At 51.2% G+C, this 15,891-nt stretch overlaps 1 protein-coding gene across 3 annotated transcripts in view; it reads right to left on the minus strand.

Annotated features, from left to right (window-relative positions):
• BTBD9 (BTB domain containing 9) overlaps positions 1-15,891 on the minus strand; it is a 422,827-nt gene that overhangs the window by 18,564 nt on the left and 388,372 nt on the right. For all 3 annotated transcript variants that reach the window (XR_006818290.1, XR_006818291.1, XM_046004605.1), the window contains exon 10: positions 10,123-10,201. Coding sequence is in view for 1 of the 3 variants with exons in the window: in XM_046004605.1 (XP_045860561.1) it covers positions 10,123-10,201 (79 nt within the window). In the remaining 2 variants the exon portion in view is untranslated. The remainder of the gene's footprint in view (positions 1-10,122; positions 10,202-15,891) is intronic.

The following is a 15,891-nucleotide window of genomic DNA, read 5'->3' on the forward strand; positions in this document are numbered from 1 at the left end:
CGCACAGGCCTGGGAACCTGGGCACCCAGAGAGGGGCCCGACTCTTCTTGGGAGCAGGGGTGGAGAGTGAGCCTGTTGTGGGGAAACTGGCTTCTTCTCTGGTGCGGCCTCGCACCCTCTGCTGAAGTGCCCAAGGCAAGAGAGGCTGCAGGGCCTCTGCTCTGTTCACAGGGACACCAGGGGAGACTGGGGAGACCAGGGAAGACTGGGGGAGACTGGGGGTCCGGGCTGCCCTCCGGAGTGGACCCCCTGCAGGCCGCGCCCTCTAGCTCCTCTGCCTCCCTCTAGGGGGAACAGCCAGGTCCTGGGTTTCTCTTTGCTCAGAAGCTCCTGTCATTCCATTGCTTTCCCAAGAACCTTCCCAAGATTGCAAGACCCCTGGGAAAGGATGTGACCAAAAGTGAACGAGGCATACAGGGCAGAGTCGCACTACTGATTTATGCAAAACCATTACCGCGGCCACCACATCATTTTCCCGGCCCCTTTTCGGCAATCATGTATCCCATTAGCCTGTTTGATTGCCGCTGCTCACAAAGGGGCACCTTCGCTGAACCAGCTTCAACGGCCGCTGGATCTATCCCCCGAGAGGAGCTGGCTAATTTGGAAGGTAGTCGTGTGTCTGAGTCCGACCCAGCCTGAGTCACTATCCGGGTGTCCTTTTTTGTAGCTGCTGTTTATTATCACTTTGCCTTTCCTCTCCGGGAGCCATAATTCTCGACACGTTTGAGAGAGTCTGGGGCATTCTTGTCTCCGGGAGCCACCTGGAAAGGATGCACACAGACGCGCAGGCCTCGGCTCGGGGCTCGGGCTAGCGGCTCAGCCGGCTACAGGCCATGCCTTCTTTCATTACTGGGCCTCCCCAGGCACGGTGTGCGCCACAGAGCTTCGAGGCCCTCAGACGCACAGAAGCCCCGGCTCGTTTTCCCAGGCTGTGCCGAGTCCACCGTGAACTGTAGCAAAAATGGGGAAAATTTAATAAATGTTGATCCATGGCTCTACCTTGCTTTTCTGGTTTCTCCTGAGTAATTTTCCCCGACTGCTTTCATGCCAGCCGATACAAATAGGATTCCTGACCCAAGCTTTCGACTTAGATTTCCAAGGTGACATATCTTGGTAAAATAGATAACCACCTCTCAGGGATATCGGCCAGTAATTCAGGCTCAAAGACGAGGCTTCTGGGCGATACCACTCCGGAGCCCGCCCGCTTCCTGGTGTCTGTGGCGGCGGCACCTGCACCCACGCCACAGTCAGCAAGTGCTCACAGATCCCGATGCCGGTGACAATGAACATCTTTCTTACACCCACCGCGGGAGCACTGCATAGACGTCTCTCTTGCAGGGACGTTTCACTTTTTGTTCCTCTGAAACTGAAGTCCAAGTTTCTCCAACAAAACACCCCTTTTTATAAGCAAAAGCTCTATGTTCATCTGAACAGCCCAAAACCCGGTTTTCACTTAAGAAAACTTTTGTTAATGGGAGACATTTCCAGATTGTGAACAATACCTTTTCAGTATTGCTTAGGGGTGATACGATGCCCAAACTGTTTTGCACAACTATCTAATCCTAAAAGGTACAGGAATATGATTCCTGGTGACATTGCTTAGGTATGGCAAGTTCTTAAACTTTCCAATTCTACTTTCCCATATTCGCATAGGCCAGGGCTCCCAAAGATCCCTGGAAATTTATGGCTTGGAAGGTTCTAGAAAAAGAGCCTTTCTAATACATTATCGTTCCAGGTAGCCCTGAAATCCCTGGTTACCATATTTTTCTGTGTGCACACTCCAGAGTTCCAGGGAGAACAATTGACTCTCTCATCATCATTATTCTGGCCCTGCCGTGTTAGAGGTAACTTTTTTATTTTTGGGGGTGGGGAGACTCAGAAACAAAAAAGGGAAAATGTTCCAGTTCCCAGGCATAACCTGGTAGGTGTGGCCTTGCCAAGGACCCCTTCCTGCTGGATGGGGCATCAAGGAGCCTGCTTGTGCCCCCTCAGGTTGGAAGGCCAGCACATGGAGCCCCAGCTGCCCATGCCCCAGACTTGCCCACAGCTATGGGCCGGCCGTTCTCCAGCGTCATGGGGACTACAGCCTGGTGCAATCTTCCACTCTCCCGCATTCCTCAGATGCAGGTTGTCATAGGGGGTTCCTGAGAACTTATTTCCCTCAGAACCCTGCACTAAAGCTCTGGCCCTTGGTCTGATTTATGGAAGGGCTACGTTGTGGGGGACAGGGCTGGGTGCAGGGACACGAAGATACCAGGACACCATCTCCATCCTCAAGAAGTGCCATGTAGTGAGGGACCTGGGCAAAGGCTCCGCAAACTCATAGGTGCCAGCCAGGCTGACCTGTCCGTGCCAACGCCCTACTGTTCCTGTGCTTGTCTTGTCTCTGGCCCACACCCAATCCTGCCCTCTGCCTTGCATACACCCCACAGGGCATCGGGGTGTCGTCGGAAGCCTGGTTTGCACTGGTTAATTTCTCCTCTGAGCACGTTTGATTTCGGAACCTCCCCTCCCCATCACTGCTATGTGACATCCCCTGGAGGGCCAGGGTCCCCCTCCCTGGCAGAAGTGGCAGCTTGAGGTCAGGAGCTCTCTGAGGGAGAGCTCACCGGCCCATTTGCTGTCATCTCTTGGACTCTCTGCCTCTGGATGTTTCCTTCAGGCCTGGTGCTGACTGCGCACGAATTCGGGCCTGGAGAGCCAGCCTATGGCTGCGTTGGGGGCCCCCTGCCTTTGGGGGCTTAGAGCACAGCCTCTAGAGGATGCTGCAAGGGGAAGACCCCGGGGCAGCCAGGGAGGGTGCGATCAGACCTGGTGGGGGTGTCTGGAAAATACTTACCACCAGGCCAGGAAGGAGTTCTTTTTTTGTTTAAAACAACAACAAAAAGAGTCCTTTTCCTTGTTTTTGTGTTTTTTTCCTTCACTTGAGCCACATGTTGCTATGGGAACGAGGATGGCACTGGGACCCACAGCCACTCACTGGCCTGACAGATGCCTGTAAATAAATTCTGCCTCACTCTGGGTTCTGCGCTGAGTGGTCCTGGAGGGCAGCTCAAGCAGCCACTTGCAGACTCTCTGTCCTGCTGCTGCAGGCTTGTGCAGACCCTCCGGTGGCCAGCCCACGCACCGCACGTCCCCTGCACGGGTGCGGAGGAGCCTGCCGCCGCCCCCCATCTCGTCCATGTCTCTCCAGTCCCAAGGGTCAGGCTCCTGTGATCCATTTTATAGATGAGGAAGCCTTCTCCTAAGGCCCGGCCCCTGCATTGGTCTGCATCCACTGGGCTGTTGGGCTCTAGTTTGGATGGCTTGCTCTTCACCTGGCTGACGACCACTGGCCCTAAGCCGGGCCCTGCCTTCGTTTTTCTCCCAGATCTGGCGTGGGCTGGTGCCTGAAGTGTGCCCACAGGAGCCATGTGCTTACTATGTCTGACTGTGCTGAGCAGAGCTGGGCTCATTTCTGGGGCTTTACTATTACTTAGTGTGTCCTTTTGGGAGACAGTGCAGTCTGGATATTTTCAGAGTCCGACTGCCGGGATTCAAATCCTGACTGGCACTCGCCAGCAGGGTGACCTTGGGCAAAATACTTAACATCACTCAGCTCTAGCTTCCTCATCAAATTTTCCTTTTTGCTTAGGACATTTTTACTGGGGAAACCATGCCCTAAAGAATGCAAGAAATGTAAATGCGCAGCTTGCTGAATAATCACAGGGTGAACGCCAGGTAGACTCCACCAGAGGCAACAACCCAGGAACACTGCCGGTGTCCCTCGCTCCCTCCACGAGGACGGCCCTTCCTGACCCGAGCCTCCCCACCCCGAGGAAACCACAGTTCTGGCTTTAATAATAATTATTCCTTCGCTTTTTTTTTTTTTTAAAGAAAAGTTTCACCACCCGTGTCCACATCCTTGTGTATGACAGCTTACTTTCGCCTGTTTTTGACGTTATATGAATATAATCCTATATATATATAATATAATCTCTGCATTCTTCTGTGCCTGGCTTCTTTGCTTCGACATGCTGATTGGATGACAGCGTGGATGACGGCTCGGCAATGCCTGGCTTATCCGTTCTCTCCGGACAGATGACTGGGAGTGTCCTGCTTGGGTCTTGTAGGAACAGTGCTGCTGGGAGCATCTTCACTCTTGTACCCCAGAGCACGTGTGAGAGCTTCTTTAGAGAATACCCAAAGGTGTCAGATGCTTCGTCTTAGGGTAGGCACGCACATGTCTGACCTTAGATCTTACCAAACTCCTCTCTTCAGCGACAACTGCAGTTTATACTGCCGTGGTGCTAGAGGCGAAGGGCTGTCCATCATCCTTAAAAAGTGGATGAAAGTAGATTCTCCTTCACATCTGCCGAGTGGACAGTGTAATTAGCCTCAGTACTGAGCACAGTAACTGCTCGGTAAATACGAGCTGCCACTATAATTTGCAGTAAGAACAGTCGTCACAATGAGGGTCTTCAACTGGAACCTGCGGAGGCATGTGGCATATGTGTCCTTCCACTTGCGAAAGTGTCTGCTTTTAGCAGCTCTTCAGGGTGGCTGCAGGACGTCTACCTCTGGAGTGACACAGGCTCTTGACGGGGAAAAGCGGGAGCACTAAGTCCTTGCCTTTGGTGGCTGAGGATGCACGAGCGAGGGATAGACAGACTGAACGGTTCCTTCACTCCCTCCCTGACAGGCTCTCCATGCATATGCACACGGGGCCCACACAAGGTGTGTGGACACACAGTTAATACGATACAGCTTCTGTCCTTGGCTACACACACCCAGTAAGTAGAAAGGAACCCTGAGAGCAGCCCAGACAGCCTGGCCATTCCCTCTACAGCTTTGCTTACTGACTTGGCAGAGGCTCTCACGTTCCGCAGTCCCCGGCTCTTGCGAACGGGACCCCAGTCTTTCTAGATTGTAGATAGCTCGTTTTCCCATAGTCCTTTTGTTCCCTCCAGGGGCTGTATGTGTCCCTGAGCTCTGCCTACTGAAAATTCATTCCAGAACTTGCTCTCAAACCCAGGCATCCAGGAAAGCCATTAAAAAACAACAACAACAACAAAACAGGTGTAACTTCTGTTCCTTTAATGCACGGACTGCTTTTCAGAGGTCCCTGGACGGATCCTGTTTGGACCCATCTGATCTCCGGGGATGGCGGTGTGAGGCTCTGCTATTATCATTACTGAAATGGAAACAAAGGGGCCTGTTCGGGGTGCGCATCCCAGCTGGCACGGCAGCTTCGGGTTGGTCAAGACGTGTGAGGCACTGTCCATGGGCCCTGGTTCTACCCTTTGTCAGACAAGAGAGGCTTGGAGAGAGGAGCACCGTCTGCCTCCGGGGCACTCAGAGCTGATGAGCAGTTGAGGCCGATGGGCTACCGCACTGGCATGAGCACGCCATCGCCAGCCTGGCATGAGCACGCCATCGCTAGCCTGGCACCGGAACCAGCGTAATGTGCCCAAGGAAGCAGCCGAGGAGGGCCTTGCTGGCTGCCGGCCCCGGGGACAGTCGGACAATTGGAAGCGACAAAGGGGAGCAGGACGAGAGGGCGGCTGTGCTGAAAGACACGTGTCTGCCATCTAGTGCTAAGCGTGACAGGGAGACAAAGGAGACCCTGCGAGTGCACAGAAGACATGCAAGAGAGGCGTCCGAGGGTAAAGGAGAGGAGCCCGAGCCGCGTGAGAAGCACGCCTGGCACAGGGGAGACTGCAGAGCGGAGGATGACAAAGCACACGCTGTGGGGAACGAAAGGAAAATGTTCTCGGGAGCGGAGATAAATGGCAAGGGTGATGCCAAGTACACAAGGGCAGGAGGTCACTGAAGGAAGTGGAGGAGGCTGTGAGGTAAGCATTAGGGAAATTTATTGACAGGAGTCGTAAATGTAGCTAAAAAATTAAATGAATTCCTCGCTGCGGCGCTCACAAAGGAAGATGAGAGACAGATGCCAGCAGCAGACAGACACTTCCCAGAGGACAGGGATGAAATGCTGCAGGAAATCAGAAGCGTGCCCAAACAGGTGATCAAGAAATCTGAAACTCCACAGTGGCTGACGCTGCTGTCACCCGAGAGCCCCACGGCAGGGAGGCCTGGAGACCAGCACGTGGCTGACCGCAGGTGGGCCTCGCACGCAGGAAGGCCTGGCCGCAGGGGCAGGACACACACGTCTACACTGGGCAAGGAATCCCGGGCTGGTTTAGCTTGGGGGGAGTTGGGGTTCTGCTAGTCCAGCAGCAGGAGGGATGTGGATGTGGGGGCGGTTTCCAGCCCCATAGCCGCACAGCAGCCGGAAGGCCCCCTCCCAGGGACACACTACGCTGGCACTTTCCATGCTCTGCCCAAACGGCCCAACCACCACCCCCTGGAATGCTCCTCACGTCACAGGCACCTCTGAGCGACGCTCCCCCTGCCATCCCCTGCCTGACTTCCTCTCTGGAAGGGGCAGCAGCTGCAGAAAACAATCTTCTGGGGGGGGGGGTGGGGCAAAGGTATTCACCCACATTTCTCTTTCCACTATCCACACATGCTAAAAACCAGTCCCAGCTGCCCTTCTTGACATTTCTGAAAGCCTCTGGTAACACTCAGTCTCTAAAGGTCCTGGCTCTGACTAAAGGGAGGCCATGGACATCACTTGGCAAACAAGCAGTGACAGGCTGAGGAAACCCCGCCTCTCCCTCTACCACCCTCACCTGTGAGAAAGCAGCACCCTAACTCTAATATTCTGATTGACGGCGGGGTTCTGGCTTCTGTGGGACTAGGGATGGGGCTTGTCCGGACCCCCGGCCATTTTCATTTCCTGCCTGTGCCCCCAGCCTCCTTTCCCTGACTGTCTGGGCCATCTGAGCTCTCCCCTGGGGATGCCTTCCCCAGGAGTCTTGCTGGACCAACCTCAGTCACCCCTCTTCCCCTAGTGCAGCCTGCTCTCTCTCACCTCTGAACGTCACCACACTGACGTACACACATTCCCACTGTTCTCTAAGACGGGTGATACTGTGTCCGAAACAATGCCCCAGAAAGTGGCACACCGGAGAAGAGAATGCTGTCTTTGAGAGTCTGCTGCACTTTTGTGCCTTCTTATGTGCTCTGAGAAAGACAGTATGTGGGTCCTGCCTTTTGATACCGTTTATTTTATGACTTAAGAGGTTCCCCAGTTGGCAATACCACACTGAGGATCATGAGCCAAATGCAACAGATCACCGATTAATTAGCAGCCTACTAGTCAACCCATTCAAACGGGCTGGTCAGTGGGGTTGGAGCTCCCCACACAGACAGTTCAGGAAACTCATCTGGGGAGAGACGATCCTGTACTCTAACTTCAGGGTTCTGTAATGGAAAACTGCTCTTTATACGGTCACTGAGGGGATACGGTTGGGGCTAAACTCTGGGAGACACTCATCAGACTCACCCCACTCACTCCTTGGTCTTCTCTGACCTAGAATTCCTTCTGCTGGAATACCTAACTGCAGAATCCCACAGAGGAATTAAAGACAGAACTGCTTGGTTTTTTTGGATGTATTACATAAGAAATAAGTGACTGCAAATGAAAAATATTCAATTTTACGTTGATTTAGTATTATGGAAGGATAAATTGTTTTCCGATTGGTACATAATAAGCATGTTAACTTAATATAAGTTTAAGTGGTAAGAAAAATTGGGATTTCTAGGCAAAATTTTAAAAATACGCTGAGTAACGTATGGAATTGTTGAATCACTATTTTATACCCCTAAAACTAATATAAAACTTTATGTTAACTATATGGGAATTAAACCTTTTTAAAAAGAAAAAAATATTTAAAAATATGATGATATTTGGTTTGGGGCTCAAATATATATTAAAATACAGATCCAAATATACTTTTATTGCCTCATCAAAGAAAAGGGTGCTTTTTATGACCTGATGTACAGAGTTCTTTAATTTTGTGCTTTAAGAAAAATCTCAATTTGTTTACTCTTTTAATTTTCAGATTTGTGAAATGAAGAGGTAAGAGAGAAAGTTTCAGGCTTCTGTTTATCAGCTCTTCTCTACAAGAAACACATTGTAGCATGTATCATTTTTGTTCTAAACAAATAAAAAGGCAAAATGAATACAAATTATCACAATATTTTCACTTCTTAAAATGCGTTCTTAAGTACCAGAAACACCTTGACGTGCTCTGGAGAATTCTGATTTGACAAACACAACCGGGCCAGCTATGTGATATGCAGGGCTCAGCACAAAGTGAGAATGTAGAGCCTCTTATTCAAAAAGCAGGAAAAAAGCTTTTTCTTTCCTCCCACAGTTTCTCTCCTGACCTGACAGAGGCTTTTCCTTTGTTACTTCCTGTTGCAATCCCTCGGCCAGGGGAACTCCTGAGGCCAGGGCAGACCCTCACAGGCGTCCGGGGCCCTATCCTATGATGCAGGTGAGATTCACACCAGACGTGGACCCTCCCTGCAAACGTGCTCGGCCCCCACGGAGAGTGGAGGGTGGGTGGCTGAGAACCTGTCCTGGGAAGGCCAGAGGGGCCTGTGTGTGAGCAGAGGCTCCCAGCCCCAGGTGAATGCTCCATCGTCCCATGCAGCTGCCCTTACAAAACAAAGTGATAGGTCAAATTGTGAAGCACTCGAGATGGTACTGGTGAGCATTCAACCCCAAGCACAGAGCCCTCTTCTGGGTGTGGAGCCCCATGCAACCGCTCTGGTCCCACGCCCAGGAAGCCAGCCCCGGACAGATCTGAGAAAGAGTAGCTTAAGGGGAAGCTGCAGAGCGGTTACCATTTTGTTGCCTTTCATTTCCCATTTCAGGCTTACGGTTCCTTATGATTCCTGTCTTTAACCAGCAGTCCTTCAGAGGTTCACACTAAACACACACGAGCATAAAAAGCAAAGGCGTGATAAGCAGATGAAGTCAACACCGTGGACATACACTAGACACCACCGTCCAGCGTCCAGTGCTCATTCAACACCCACTCAAAGCACAGAAAAGGTAAGCATTGACCTTACTGTGTTGACTAACACTGGTCTCACCTTAAATGGTGTGCATGAATGCCCAGGTGCCTCCGTGAGCACACCGGGAGCCACGCTGTAGAGGGGAGGGCAGTCCAGGTGCGTCTGGCTCAGTCCTGGTTTACACTGGCTGTCCTGGTATAATTGGTCATAGAGGCCTCCATCACACTCAGGTGTCCTGGTTTCTCTATTCACCAAGGGCACTGTCTTCTCCTTTCTTTTTTTTCCTTCATTTATTTTTTATATTTTAAAAAGACTTTATTTATTTATTTATTTATTAGAGAGAGAGCACGTGTGAGTGTAAGCAGGGAGAGGGGCTGAGGGAGAGGGAGAGAGAGAATCTCAAGCAGGCTCTACGCCCAGTGTGCAGCCTCACATGGGGCTCAATCCCACAACCCTGAGATCATGACCAGAGCTGAAATCAAGAGTCAGATGCTTCAACTGAACCACCCAGGCAGCCCCTGTCCTCTGTTTTCTGATCCAGAGGAACCCAGTGCACTTCTCTGGGGCATTTACATTCCAGAGAAAACAGCATGGCAATGTTTGAGGCTCAGGCCTTTAACTTGACTGCTACCCCGACTGTGGGTGCTCAAAACAGGAGAAAACAACCAGCCACTCTTCCCTCATGAAATCCCAAAGTGAAGGAACACCTACAAACGGCATGGTCCCCTGGGACAATCTGAGCCTGGGTGCCAGGGGAGGAACAGGCCCGTTTCTGTGCAGCCTGGCATAGGACAGAACAGACAGAAAGCCAGCAACTGTCTGCCATGGTGGCCCCTGTGGGGCTGAGGTTCCTTAAACACCATGTTCAGAGGGCCAAGGGACCTCTGGAATAGCTGTCGTCTGGGAAAACAGACAACTCTGAGGACAGGGCGTGTGACCTCTCAAGGTCTCTGTGGTGGCCGATTCCACAAGGAGGCTGGTGGGAGTAAGCAAAGCCACAGGAGTTGGCTTTCATTTCCTAGTGAAGAGACATCTAGAAATGATAATGATATCCCCACTGTGCAAGAGCAGGACTTTCTTTTGTACCAGGCTCTTGAACAACAGCCCATTAGCGGGGAGAACAAACAGTTCTACGTAGCTAGGGATGTAGCATTTACCTGTACGTCAGGAAACAGCACAGCGTCGCTCATGAACGGAGACCCTTACCTCATTTGCTGTGTTGTGTGTTCCCACGATTCGGATGAAGGAGGCGGGCTGTCTCTCAAAAGTTACAGACTGCCAGGACCTGTGAGAGGAAGCACAACCGTGTGCCTGGTTAGACAGTACCGTTAACCCGGCCAACACTGCCAGTGGGGGGGGTTAGATGCTGAGGGCTCCTGCCCTCCATCCTCAGGAGGCCTGCAACGTAGGACAGTTGGGGGAATGGAACGGGGTGCCACCTCATGTGTGTCTGAGAGAGGCAGTCAGTACCTAGCATCCCCACTCAGAGCATTCCTACCTTCTGTGAAGGCAACTGGGATTCCCACAAAGCTTGCCATCAACAGGCACAGAGTACAGTCCAAGTCCACACTAAGACATGAATGTGGCCAAAGAGAAAAGTGATCAAAGTCGGTGGGGTTCATCCAATACATTCCCTCATCTGTGAAATGGGCCCACATCAGGGGCCGTTGGCTGAGAGCACGCGCCTCTAAGAGGTGTGGGGGGTTCTGGGAGGAGTTTTGAATCAGGGCAGGAAGTGGACGGGGCAGGGCAGGAAAGGGGAGGGAGAAGTAGGGGTACTCAGTGCTGTGTGAAACCCAAGGCTTTTCTGTCTGAACACTGCCCCATGCAGATGATGGCACCTGGGGAAGAAGAGGCTGTTTCTCCACAGGCCTCCCTCACCTCCCCTTTGCTGCTTCCAAATGTACCCTCCCCCACCCCTCACCCCCACCCAGACTGGGTGGGCTCAAAAACCAGCTCATTTAAAGCCCGGTAAGCAGGCCTTAAAGAGCCTCGGAGAGGAGGAGCTCTGCTCTTGGTTTAATGCTCACAGCTCATCAGAATGCACTGGAGGAGAGCACGGCACCCACGACTGTAAACTCCAATAATATTTTCTGTAATAAATGTGAGGAGTTCACAGTTGTTGCCATCCCTCCTCCGCTCACACAGTGGAAATGCCAGCTGCTGGGAAGCTGTTTCCTGTAATTGTCTAATTACCAAGTACCGCTACCAAAGAAAATATATGTATTTGTGGTTTGTTTTTTCCCCCTTTGGTTTCAGGTGTTCCATCTTCTCTCTCACTATGAGCCTCCCACTGAGATTGATTCACTGCTGCCTGGACACCCAGGCCCCTTAAGGTCATTAAAAAGTCATTACTGTCCTGTGTGCAAAGTCTGTGCCTCTGAAAGCAGTTTTCTGGAAACAGCACAAGAAAAATCACTCTCTTTGTAAAAATGCTATTATTCATACATGAAGGTGATGCCTTCTGACCAGCCCCAGAGCCTGCACTCTTGGCCCATTTTCTCGGTGGGGGATTGTCTTGCTCCCAGGACCACACAGCTCCTTGGGGCATATAGCAGGGTGGGTTGCAGCCTGTGGGTGGGGCCAGGCCTACAAGGGCTGCCCTGTGGTGCCTCAGCCCTGGGCCTTTGCTCCCATAGGCCTGTCACTTCTGAGCCAAGCTGTGTGGCTGACAGACGGGCATCCTTCCTCTGGCAGGTCAAAGGAAGTGAGGGGTCCACGCTGCGTGGGGCAGCAGACACCCATCCCCACTCCTACGGGAAGTGACGGCACACACCAGGGCTGGGCCACCGCCTGCATCTCGGACCAGCCCTCTAGGAAAGGGAGGCATAGCCAGGACAAGTGACAGCAGCTCCCGACAACTATCATGGTCAAGTCAGCTTCACAAAAAGGACTGGGGTGCAGAGGGGCTGGGCGCGGAAGAGGTAAAGACTGTGTTCTTAAGATTTCTAGATGCATGCCTGTCCAGAAAATCTTCAACTGCTTCTGGATGTGGAGGTAGAACTTGGCACTTGTAAGCTCATGATCCTCAACAACATGCTCCTGGCTCTGAGAGCGCAGGCAGATCCAAATTACGCCTCCTGAGGTCCAGCCCCTGCTCCCCCTACACCACGGTGGGAAACCCAAGGCAATGAAGGAAGAGAGGTCTGGCCGGGAGTGGCCTTGGGCAGAGCCAGGCTCCCGCTGCGGGCTCGGGGATCGAGCACCTCAGCCCCTCGCCTGGGCCCGGGGAAGGGGGCTGGCAGGGCAGCAGCCTGAGCAGGAGGGAGCGTTTGTGGAGTAATAGGATCAGAAGGCCTCAATTTAATACCAATCCTCCATTACACGGCATTAATATCTAATCACATTAGAGTTCATTTTCACTAACACAGCCTGAGAGTTGAAAGATGATTTCATTTTCAGCAAAACCGGATACCAACCCTAAAACAAAGTATCAGTAGGAAGGGACATTGGTTAGGATGAGGTAATGGGCATCTCTCCCTCCCCAAATATCAGATCCCATTTGCCCTCAACTTCTTCCAAACAACTTTAAAGTGCTGCTCAACGGGGAAATGATGAGGTGGCACTCAAGTCCACGTTGGGGCCACAGACGCAATCACTGTGTGACTCGAAGCTCTCAGGGCGCCAGGAAACCACTGCCACTGTTTGGTCTCCGTGAGGCTCCAATGACATTTTTATTGCGTTTTCCTGAGAACTGCATCCCTCCTTGCCAAGTACCCTGAGTCCCTTCCTTAGTAGGTAACAAGCCCAGGAAGACAAAGGAGCCTCAAGGGTCACACCAACCTGGCTCACGGCCAAGACTGGGTGATGCGAGGAAGGAACAGGAGCAACGGGTGTCAACAATGCGTGTGGCCTCTGCTTTGAGCACTTGGGACAAAAGAGAAAGGCCCACCCTGGACTGAAGTCCCAAGGCTGGCCCTGGAGGCTGGGCTCACCTCTCCTGAGCTCCAGTCTCTTCCGTCCAATGCTGGTCACCAAAGAGCAGCTTGAGGGAGGTCCCATGTGTGGGAGATTGTAAATATGTATCTGTACACAGATGTGTTCAGAGAGGGTTATCTATAGGCATGTTTGCCAAGATATTGATCAAGACTTTAGCTTGGGATGAAAGAATTTCCAGAGCTGTCTACTGGACTTTTGTACCTTTCTGTGCTGTCTGCATTTGGTAGAATGTATATGTAAGCATTTTTAAAAAGCACCTATCTTGCCTACTGCTCAAGGCTTTAATATAGATCACGAATGTGTTTGGCACATTGGTTGATACCACAGGCTCTGGGTTAGAATCTCCATTTTGCCCCTTTCCCAGCTCTGTGACCTTAGGCAAGCTGTTTAACCTCTCTGGGCTTCAGTCTCCTCATCTGTAAAATGAAGATAATAAAAATATCTAACTCTTTTTTTTGGCGACAATTAGATACGTGAACAAATATAAAACATCTAGAACAAGGTGCTAAGTTGTTCATTGATGGTATTGTTATTACAAGTACCATTAAGCCAAATGAGTCTGGATAAGACACACTGCTTCCCGGGCCTCATCTGTGCGGCAAGTTTGCTAGTATGTGATTTACTGACTACAGTAGGGGTTCCCAGGGGCGCCCAAGACACTCCCATCAGCACCCATTTCTTGGAGGCAGACAAGGCAGCTGGGCTTTGGAGGAATTAAGCAAGCATTTATTCAATATACTCCTGGGCCTGGCACGCCGGTGTTATGGGGAATCCGTGTAGGACACAGTGCTTGCCCTTTAAGGCTCACAGTCCCTCTGGGGAGAACAGCTATCCGTCCACGATCTGAGTACAGAACAGTGTCAACAGTACCTTGCTTGTGTTCCAAAGCTTCCCTGTGACTGGTTGGTTGAAACTTGGAAGCAATTTTTCTGGAGAAAAAAGTTATAAATTTTGATTGGGTTGCCACTCATAAAACTCAATTTAACCCATAATGAGGCTGAAACACTACACACACACACACACACACACACACACACCCCACACACACACACATAAACTTTATATATATATAAAGTTTAAAAAAAAAGGAAATGATGTTGTTGCCATAGCGGTAATTAAACAAGCCAGGAAAACAAGAGCTTACTTACGAACAATCTCTCTAAAGGGGCTGCTGCAGGAATGAGGATTAAGTACTGTCATGCGCACAAAATCGGGGGCTTGTGCCTGGAATAGGGTAGGTGGTCTGTTAAGGAGTGAAAAAGTGGGCTGGGAGCCCTCCTAACAGCGTCTTCCATCTGCAGACCACTGTGGGGCTTACAAAGTGCTTCCCAGTCATGATCTATCAGGCTAGGTTCCCAGCAATCTGTCAGGTAGCTGGGCAGCCTGCTGAAATCCCATTTCTGAGGGGAGACATTGAGGCAGAAAGAGAAACCATCTGCCCACATTCCAGCACTGCCCAGTGTCAAGATTTCATGACTGTTGGTGTTCTTTGCACCCAAGGGCACAGGGAGGACTTTCCGATGGACAGGCTGGGACACCCCGCCTGGGTCCCAGGGTTTTACACCACCTCACTTCCATGCTGGCATCATGACACCGGGCAGGAGTGACACACATGAGCGGATCACAAGCTGACCCCTGGCACACCAGCCCCTGCAGCCTCAGGTCCCTGTGTGCAAGGGGGTTGAAGTGGTTGTGGGGATTCAATGAGCAAACCGTGCTTGCTGTGGGGTAAACTGCACGCTGGCTATAGTTCTGTCTTTACAGTCACATGTATGCAAAAGTGGAGAAGAGGCTCAGCAGGTGTTCCCTCTCTCCAAACACGCAGCTTAGAGAGATGGAAAACACATAAGGTTGTATTAAAAAAGCAAATTAGGGGGCGCCTGGGTGGCTCGGTGGGTTAAAGCCTCTGCCTTCAGCTCAGGTCATGATCCCAGAGTCCTGGGATCGAGCCCCACGTCGGGCCCTCTGCTCAGCAGGGAGCCGTTTCCTCCTCTCTCTCTGCCTGCCTCTCTGCCTACTTGTGATCTCTGCCTGTCAAATAAATAAATAAAATCTTTAAAAAAAAAAAGCAAATTAGGGGACAACACGTGCAATGTGGAGACACACACCCACACCCACACACACACAGCCACACGTTACTCATGAAAACACGCATGCTCACAAAATGTGTTTAAATATTCTGGAAGATGTGCTGAACTCATGACAGTGGTTGTCTCTGAGGAGAGGGTGAGGAATGGGTTTGCTGATGGAGAACAAAGGAGGCTTCAACATTAACCGGAATGTTTTATTTCTTTGATTAAAAAAAAAAGACAAAGTGTACGTGGAAAATATTAACTACAGTCAATTCTGGGGATGAGTATGTGAGTGAATGTTAGAACACATCTTATTCTTTCCTGCATTTTAAACAGATCTTGACATAAATTAAAAAAGAGGGAGAAGAAAGGCATTAAAACGGTGTCCGTGTTTATGTGAGAAAGAATGTGCCAGGGGTGGAATTAACCAAACCGCCCATGTGGAAGTTAGGGGGCTAGGTGGAGTCAGCCCCTCGATGGGCACGTGGATTTGCCAGGTGGCACCGCCAGCTCGGGACCAGTGCATCTCTGAAGAAGCGAGCAGAGGACAGGGGACCTGCTGGCTGGGGAGGGGTGCAGCCACCCCTCTGCAGGGCTTGGGTAGAGTGGCCCTGGTGACAAGGAGTCCCGGAGGAAGGCAGGCAGCGGGGCTCGGCTGAGATTGGCTTTCCCTCCTAAGCTTCGTCCTGCCTTCTCTGGGGATCCTGTAGATCCTGCACCAATAGTGCCCAAGCTTTTTGGTTCTGGAAAATCATGGGACTCTGCTGCTGATGTTATACAGAGAATGCCAGTGTCAGAGTTTTTCTGGAGCAAACCTAGTGAACACTGGGGAGATGGCCAAAGCCAGACTGGCAGTTAAATGGGGCAAACTGAACGCATGGGTTAAATCTTTGCTCCTTCCACTAAAAGGAAATCTAATATATGCTTCATATCAAATATATGTGTTCTAATACACACACAGACA

The sequence above is a fragment of the Meles meles genome, chromosome 5 (genome assembly GCF_922984935.1).
Source record: "Meles meles chromosome 5, mMelMel3.1 paternal haplotype, whole genome shotgun sequence".
Taxonomy (NCBI): domain Eukaryota; kingdom Metazoa; phylum Chordata; class Mammalia; order Carnivora; family Mustelidae; genus Meles; species Meles meles.